This window comes from Equus caballus, chromosome 20, assembly GCF_041296265.1.
Source record: "Equus caballus isolate H_3958 breed thoroughbred chromosome 20, TB-T2T, whole genome shotgun sequence".
Lineage (NCBI taxonomy): Eukaryota > Metazoa > Chordata > Mammalia > Perissodactyla > Equidae > Equus > Equus caballus.
Window position 1 is genome coordinate 30,378,311 of NC_091703.1, and position 9,754 is coordinate 30,388,064.

General features: G+C 36.1%; 1 protein-coding gene across 1 annotated transcript; it reads right to left on the reverse strand.

The window, feature by feature from the left end:
* Window positions 1-8,809: 8,809 nt before the first annotated feature.
* Window positions 8,810-9,754, reverse strand: OR2P2 (olfactory receptor family 2 subfamily P member 2). Its single transcript, NM_001391094.1, is given in 1 exon segment — window positions 8,810-9,754. A coding segment is annotated over 1 exon segment (945 nt).

A 9,754-nucleotide genomic window follows, 5' to 3' on the forward strand; every position in this document is an offset into this window, starting at 1 on the left:
AGCCATTTCAGGTCTAGTGATGTACTTTCCAAAAGTATTCTTCACTTCTTTTAAAGTGTTTTTGATTTCTAGCATTTACTTTGATTCTTTATTAGAATTTCTATCTCTGTTTACATTTCCCATCTTTCATGTTGTCCAATTTTTCCATTAGAACCCTTAGCATATTAATCATAGTTATTTTAAATTCCTGGTCTGATAATTCCAAAAACTCTGCCATGTCTTAGTCTGGGTCTTATGCTTTCTCTTTTTCTTCAAATTGTGTTTTTTTTTTGCCTTCAGTGTGTCTTATAATTTTTTTTGAGGAGGGTTAACCCTGAGCTAACATCTGCTGCCAATCCTTCTCTTTTTGCTAAGGAAGACTGGCCCTAAGCTAACATCTGTGCCCATCTTCCTCTACTTTATATGTGGGATGCCTACCACAGTGTGGCTTGACAAGCGGTGCCATGTCTTCACCCAGGATCTGATCCGGCAAATCTTGGGCTGCTAAAGCAGAATGTGTGACCTTAACCACTGCACCACCAGGCCGGCCCCTATGCCTTATAATTTTTTGTTGAAAACTTGACATGATTTGCTGGGTAAAATGAATCTGGTACTAATTCCATGCAGGGTTTCTGCTCCTGGGCTTCTGCTTTGGTAAGCTGCAATTCTCTGTATTCACCTGTCTCTCATTTTTGAGGCAGCAATTTTCATGGTGACCTCATTCTCTAATGTACCTAAGAAAAATTAATTTTAAATTTGTTAAGTTTTTCTTCTTGTGAGCATGGGAATAACAACTTCCAAACTTCTTACTTGTTTGTACTAGAAACTGGAATTCCAATCTTTGCCTTTTGATTGATGTATTTAATTCATTGATGTATAATTTAATTAATTGCTGATTACTTAGGATCCACAACTGTCATTTTAGTATATTTTCCATATGTCTTTTGACATTTTTGTTAATATAGAAAGAAAAGAGAGTTAAAAACAAATAATATATTTATGTTGTTTATTATATTTACATATGTATTTACCTACATATTTGTTCATCTGGATTCAAATTACTGTCTACTGTCATTTCATATTATCCTGAAGGACTTCCCTTAATATTTCTTGTAGGCAGGTATGCTAATGATAAATTCTTGACTTCGTTTATGTGGAAGTGTCTTAATTCTCCTCCAGTTTAAAAGGATAGTTTTTCTGACTGTAGATTTCCTGGTTGACATTTTTTTCTCTCAGTACATAAATACGTCTACCTACCATATTCTAACTTCTACAGTTTTTGATAAGAAATTAGTTTTAAATTATAGTGAGGATCTCTTTTATGTGAGGAGTCACTTCTCTTATTGCATACAAGATCCCCTCTTTCTTTAGCTTCCTCAGTTTATGGTGGATCTTTTGAGTTTATCTTACTTGGAGTTTGTTGTACTTCTTTAATGTGTAGATTAATATTTTTTCTTTACAGTTGGGAAGTTTTCAGCCATTATTTCTTCAAATATTTTTTATGACACTTCCCCTTTCTCCATTCCTTCTGGAACTGCCATTATGTGTACGTTAGTATGCTTGGTGATATCTCACATTTCTGTAGGTTGGGTTCATTTTTCTTTATTCTTTTTTCTTTGTGTTATTCAGAATAAATAATATCAATTGACTTATCTTTAAGTTTGTTGATTCTTTCTTCTGCTTGCTCACATGTGCTGTTGAGCTCCCATACTGATTTTTTTAACTTCAAATTTTGTAATTTTCAACTCCAGAATTCAGATTTTTTAAAAAAAATTAATTTCTATCTGTTTATTGGTATTCTCTATTTAGTAAAACATAGTTCTCATACTTTCTTTCTGTTCTTTAGACATGGTTTTCTTTAGTTATTTGAATCTATTTGAAAAAACAGCTGGTTAAACTCTTTATCTAGTAAACCCAATGTCTGGACTATACTTTCTTGTTTCTTTGTCTGTCTCATAATTTTATGTGGAAAAATAGGTATTTTAAATATTATAAATGGTAACTCTGGAAATTGTATTCTCTTCATCTCACCAGGGTTTTTTGTTGTTGCTGCTTGCTGTTGTAGTTGCTGTTTGTTTGTTTAGTGACATCTTGGAACTAACTCTAAGTGTGTATTCTTTGCGGTTTGTGACCAGTGAAATTCTTACTCAGGTATCTTAGTGGACAACTAATGCTTAGAGATTTCCTTAAATGCCTGGACTAATAAACCTTCTGTCTTTGTTCAAGATCTCTGTGTGTGTATTGGGGCATGACTTCAACACTGGGTCAGGAAGATTGCATCTCTGCCTTAGCCTCCACTTACTTCTTGTACAGATCTTCAAGTTCAGCCAGAGATGAGAATTCAGGTTCTTCTCAGGTCTTTTCTGAGCATCCTCATAGCCCAATATATTCCCACATTGCTATGCATGTGTGTGATCTTCTCAATTCCTAAGCATTTGTCAAAGATTTTCAAAGCCCCATATGGACATCTTATTCCTTAGAGTTTTATTTTAAGCTTTTTAATAATTTATGGTTTATCCCAACTGTTATCCATTGCCTCAGTCTGAAAGAAAGTTAAAGCAGTCATTAGCAATTATTTCCAACAAACATCCACTAGGGAAAATGCTTTTTGACTGATCAAGCTGGGGGTCAAGTCATAGACAGATGGCCTCTTATATGTAGTCTTCAAGAAATCCCCTGTCAGGTAAAATAATGACGTAAGTACATAAATTTATGAATATATATTCATAAAAGTTATATAAAATCTTCCACTATGTAGTTAACTTTCTTTACATTCTCTTTGTTGTATTCTTTTGATGATTAGGAAGATATTTTTATGGTTGTGTTTATATCCATTTCTTTTTATAGGCAATATCTATTGGTTTTGTAGGATGAGCACTGTTGAAATTAGTTAATAACCTATTCTTCTTTTCCTTTCCCCAGCATCCATTTCAAAATGATAGACAATTTATATAAAACATTTGAGAGATCTAAGTATTGTTATCCTCCCCAGAGAGGATTTACTTTTGCTTCTGGTAGGTAGTTAAAGTAGAAACAGATCACCTTAATTGTGAATGGGATGGATGGAGCTGTCTCATACGTTGCTGATAGGAATGTAGAATGACGCAACCAGTGTTTGGTGGTTTCTCAAAAGGTTAGCCATACACTACCTCATCTCCTATTCATTCATTAAGTAAGTATTTGCTCAAAATAAATGAAAATATTTGCTAAAACGAGGACTTGTACCTAAATAGTCAAAGTAATTTTATTCAAAATAGCCCAAAATCTGGAAACAATACAAATATCTGTCAACAAATATAATGGATACACTATAGTATGTATATATAATGGAACACTGCACTGCTAGTAATGAAAAGGAACAAACTATTGACATAAGCACCATTTTGGATGACTATCAAAATCTTTTTGCTGAATAAAAAAACAGACTTATGAGAATACACACACTATGATTCCATTTATAGGAAATTCAAGAAAATGCAAACTAATCAATAATGACTTAAAGTAGATTAGTCGTTGCCTGAGTCTGAGGTTGGAGTGAATGACGGTCTGTTAAGAGGTACAAAGAGTTTTGAGGGGAGTGATGAAAATGTTATGCATCTTAATTGTGGTGTTGGTTTCACTATATACAACTGTAAAAACATTGAATTGTACACTTTAAATGGTTGTAGTTTATTCTATATAATTTCAATAAAGCTGATTATACAATCTGGGTTTCCGTCTTTTTTAGGGCTTGTCTATATTCAGTTTATGCTTACTTTTAGGCTGCAGCCCTTCAGTCATTCTAGCTGAAAGTCTTGGATATTTAGAAGGGCCATACTTTCCATGTTTTATCTCCCTGGTACTTTGAGAAAATGAAAGTCCTTTTTCTTAGACTGCTAGATACCACTTTCTGTTCTGATGCATGGCTGATGCAAAAAACATGACAAATGTCTTGATAAGTAGTGATACATATCAGGTTCACTTCTCTGTGTGTCACTTCTACTTGGAATTTTAACTCCTTAATCTGGCTTCCTTGGTCACTCTGAATTCCCATTTTTGTTTCCTTAGGCTTGTGTGGTTACTCCAAATCCTTCTCATCTTCTTTGTCACTTAAATGCCAATTTTTACCTAGTTTCTTAACCTCTTTGTCATGCGCTTTTTAAGAATCGGCAAATTTCCTGAAAGGACAGGTGATTTAAAAAGTTGGTCTCTCCTCAGTGTTTCTCCCTTCTCTCTGGAATTTCGGCCCCTCAAGTCCTGGCTACCTTGGTGTCTCTAATTCCTTTTCACGTATTTTACAAAATATTATACAGATTTTCTAGTCGTTCTCTTTTATGTACTTTAGCTAGGTTTTCTAAGTATTCTTAGGGGGAGCGATGGTCTGATATAAGTTAATATATCATTCAAACTGTGTCTTTGGATGCACTTAAGATATCACCTTCATTTTTAGAATTCAAGAAGTTCAAAAGGATATGTCCAAGGTCTACTACTTTTCCTCTGTTAGCTATGATCTAGCGTGGTAGTCATTTTAATATTTGGACCCAAGTAATTACTTCTAACTTAGGAATTTTTTTCCTACTATTTGTTTAATTATTACTCCTCCATTTGTTACTTTAATTCAACTACCACTCCTGTTGTGCACAATTGGTTTTATGTTCCTATTCTCTGTATCCTATATTTTATCACATAGTTTCTCATAGTTTTATTTTTGCTTTCGCTTTGTTTTAAGGTATTTCTTACGTTTGCTTATCCAGGATGATAACTTGGTTACCAACAGTAACTATTTAGTTCTCAGTTTCTTTGTATTGTCATGAGCAGCATAACAACACTTCAGTCAATGCCAAACAGAGTAAGATCAGTTCCATGAGATTAGTACCATATAGCCTAGGTATATAGTAGGCTATACCATCTAGGCTTGTGTAAGTATACTTTATAATGTTCACACAATGATAAAATTGCCTAATGACACATCCCTCAGAACTTCTTCCCATCGTTAAGCAATGCATGACTGTAGCATATTTTAATTTTAGAAAAACATTTTTTTGAAATTGTTTGCTTATAAGTGGGAGTTTCACTACTGACTGAAGTACTTACCTGACTTTCACATAACATTTACTTCACAGGAAGCCACCTGTTTTAAAGATTTTATTTTTTCCCCTTTTTTATCCCCAAAGCCCCCGAGTACATAGCTGTGCATTTTTAGTTGTGGGTCCTTCTAGTTGTGGCATGTGGGATGCCGCCTCAGCATGGCTTGACAAGCAGTGCCATGTCTGCGCCCAGGACTCAAACCAGAGAAACCCTAGGCCAGTGAAGCAGAGCGAGCGAACTTAACCACTCGGACACAGGGCGGGCCCCAGAAGCCACCTCTTTTAGATGTTCAAATTGGTCTTGTTGCATTTGCTTTGGCATGTACTAAGAATTTTGGTTTTTATTTTTGCCGCTTACAGGTTTGTATCTCTTTCTTTTAAGCTTGGAGCATCTAGAATTCTTCACACTTTTGGCAAGAATTGTATCCTATTCTTGTTTTGCAATATACATTTTTCCATTAATCAGAACATGATTGACTTCTGTCTCTAGTGGATATCTCAAACTGTTTTTTCCTGTGATGGCCCTAACTAACTCTAGGTGCACAACATACTTTACTGAGAAAGTTTTCAAAACTAGTTTTCTGGGCTGGCCCCGTGGCCGAGTGGTTAAGTTGGCGCGCTCTGCTGCAGGTAGCCCAGTGTTTCGTTGGTTCAAATCCTGGGTGCGGACATGGCACTGCTTGTCAAACCACGCTGAGGCAGCATCCCACATGCCACAACTAGAAGGACCCACAACGAAGAATATACAACTATGTACCGGGGGGCTTTGGGGAGAAAAAGGAAAAAAAAAATCTTTAAAACAAACAAACAAACAAAAAAACTAGTTTTCTGGGGTCAGTCCCATGGCTGAGTGGTTAAGTTCACACGTTCTGGTGGGCCAGGGTTTCGCCACTTTGGATCCTGGGCACGGACATGGCACCGCTCATTAAGCCACGCTGAGGTGATGTCCCACATAGCACAACCAGAGGCACTCACAACTAGAATACACAACTACGTACTGAGGGGCTTTGGGGAGAAGAACAACAAGAAAGATTTGCAACACTTGTTAGCTCAGTTGCCAATCTTTAAAAAAAAAAAAACTAGTTTTCTGTACATGATTTTCTTCAAGATTCTGATATAGGAGGTCTGCAGTAGAGTCAAGTTTGTGATTTTTACAAACTTGATAAGAGTCTGGTATGTATCCAGGGTGAACAGCAGCCCTCTAGGAAGCTGGACTCAGTATATCAAATGCGCGTATACATGCGAAAACTTGTCACATGGAGACACTTTTTAAACATCCATTATAGAAATGTCTTTCAATATATTTGCTGATAAATAATTTATATAGATATGAATATTGACATTTGTATAAATTTCATCTAAAATCATGTACCATCTCTTTATTTTATTATTTTAGCTACATATTAAAGAGTTACCTTTTTAAGAGAAAGTATATTCAGTAAAAAAGGAAACCTATTATTCATTTTTTAAAAATTTTATTTATTTATTTTTCCTTTTTCTCCCCAAAGCCCCCAGGTACATAGTTGTGTATTCTTAGTTGTGGGTCCTTCTAGTTGTGGTATGTGGGATGCCTCCTCAGTGTGGCTTGATGAGCGGTGCCATGTCCTCGCCCAGGATTCGAACCGACAAAACCCTGGGCCACCTGCAGCGGAGCATGTGAAGTTATCCACTCAGCCACGGGGCCGGCCCCCCTATTATTCATTTTATTGCTTAAACTAAGGTGCAGTAACTAAGTTATCATCTCCTATATGGCAGCTGCTATTTTATATATATATATACACTTATATATAAATATATATACCATAATTAAGATGAAATAATTAGTCTAATAAGTACTGTTGCAAACGCACTAACTGCCTGCAAAAATTATATCCTAGAGGAATAAATAATATTGAGATTTCAGACACCTGGGAAGATATAGAGGGATATTATGGGCAGCTTTCTCTCAATATCCCACAAATCTTTTATAAGAGGCTGTTTATTCATCCAGCCCAAAAGTGAGATTTTCTGCTTCCCCTCGGCTCATCTACACTGTGTGTTCCAATTCTGAGATTCAGAGTTTTCCAATCAGTTATTTCCCAAACTTTATGTTATTTATATTTCCTAAGCTATATGTTATTTCTTCTCAAAAAGAAGCCAATAAAATCAAAATAAAAGGTGTTTGGGAAGTGTTTTATTAAAAATGGTTTAACAGTTTACTTTGAAGTTATCAAACATTTAATATGTTAAATTTTTTTCTAAAATTCTACAGCTTCAAGAATAATATATGGCTCCTTCCACATTTGTTTGAATATGAATTACTTTCTTTTTTTTAACCACTGTTAAGATTTACTGGAGCAGCATCAGAAGATAGTTTGAAAAATATTGCCTTCAACATCAGCTACTAACCTCTTCTTTAAATTCATCATTTAGTACACGACACATTTTTGCATGAGCCTGTGATACAGGTTTTAACAGTAGGCAATGAGGACAGTAGGTAATACTTTTCATTCATTTAAAAAAATAATCATCGAAAGCCTATTCTATACCATTTATTGTACTGACTACTCAGGTTACCAAGTGAGAAAAAAAGACCTCATGGTATTTTTGGAGAGAGAAGTGATCATCTAAAGGAACGTAAAGTTTCAAGTGTGGTCAGTACTATGAAGGAGGTGTACATAGTGAGATGAGAAGACCTAGTCCTTAACACACTTACAGCCATTCCAGGGAATCAACTTATCTCCCAGAGAGTGATTTTCCTTGTCTCCTTCAAGAGCAAACTAGTGTCCTTCGCTTAAAGTCTACAAAGGAAAGTTTATTGCAAAGCACAAAGCATAAACTGAAGAGTGAATACATTTATTTAATTAATTATTGAGTGTGATCAATATACTTAGTGTTATATTTGTACAAAATGAGTCTATAGATTTTGTTCTCGCTATTTGGAAGTGAACAGTGCAAACACATCATGGTACCCAGGATGGGCAGCTGTGTGAAGACCTTAGATCAATAGACTTAGTTGTTAGAAAAATAATTAAATATTTACCCTAAACACAAGTTAAAATATAAGAGTTTTGTAAAGGTAGGGAGTATAGAAGCATGAGAAAATGACAGATTTACAATGAGAAGAGTTGATATTATTAAGAATAGAATATCTTTCAGTCAAATGTCCCAATAGGAAGGAATCTCGCTGAGACCTATAGGAAAGAGATAGTCAGACATTATTTTGGCATTATCTTGTTTATAAAGATTCAGAGAGTGAATATGTGGTTGAGAGGGTTGGTTATAGAATATAAGATATTAACCCATCTGGTCTTGCTGGTAATTCATAAAAAGAATTGATTTGCAAATGAAATATTAACCCCTTACATCGTATCCATAATAAGAAACAGGTAAACTGCAGTCCATCTTACTTGTATTGTTTTTCAAATTGTCACATAAAAGGGTAGGGTTTGGGTTTTTTAATCTGACTGTAAATAAGTCAATCAATAAGCATTTATATATTGCTCACTTTTCATATTCCTACGGTAGAATCTTTAGATAGACACAGGAAATTAATGACACGATCTTCACTCTCTTGCAAATTGCAGACAAACTGAGTCTTAGGATTCACACTTTGAAGTGATAACCAATAAACCACCACAGTGCGTTAAGTAAACATATACGTAGATAGAGTAGCCACAAAAGAATGCTAACAGTTTTAGAGGAGGTTAAATCCAGAGGTGATTTTAGAGTAGGGGATCTTCTGAGTGCTATATGGAGAGTGTGGAGTATAAAAATAGCTATGTTTATTCTCTTCCCTGATGGTACAATGAGACAAGAAGCCTCCTCATTGCCCCTTTCATGTCCTTGTTTCTCAAAGTATAGATAAAAGGGTTAAGCATAGGAGTCACCAAACTGTAGAACAGGGACATGAGTTTGTTCTTGTCCTGGGAGTTAGTAGCAGAAGGTTGTACATACATGCTAATTACTGGCCCATAGAAGAGAGATACAACAATAACATGAGAACCACATGTGTTAAAGGCCTTCTTCTTTCCCTCTGAGGACCGAATTCTGAGCACTGTTGCCACAATGAACCCATAGGAAACAAGGATAAGTAACAAGGGAACCAGGGAATAGAATGCCCCCACAATGGAGAGCATAGCTACATTGAATGTGGTGTCAACACATGACATCTTGATCATCACTGGAACCTCACACAGGAAGTCATCTACCTTGTTGTTACCACAGAGTGGCAGCTGGATGGTGAGGGATGACTGAAGCAAGGAGTTAGCCAAACCACTTAGCCATGCCACGGCCACTAGGAAGATGCAGAGTTGCTGATGCATAATAGCTGAGTACCTCAAGGGCTTGCAGATGGCCATGTAACGATCCAAGGACATCACAGCTAAAAGGATGCATTCGGTGGCCCCCAGGAAGTGAAACATATAAAACTGGGTCACACAGCCTCCATAGCTGATAGACTTATCTGTGCCCCAGAGATTCAGCAGCAGCTGAGGAATGGTGGTCGTGGTAAAACACAGGTCCAGGAAGGAGAGGTTGGAAAGGAAGAAGTACATAGGGCTGTCAAGATGAGGATCCACCCTGGATATTACAATAATTGAGATGTTTCCCACTAGTGTGCAGATGTAAGCAACAAGCACGATTATGAAGAGCGGCATTTCCAACCAGGGATGGTCAGAGAAACCCAAGAGAATGAAAACCTTTGGAGAACTTGCATTGCTTAGATTCAT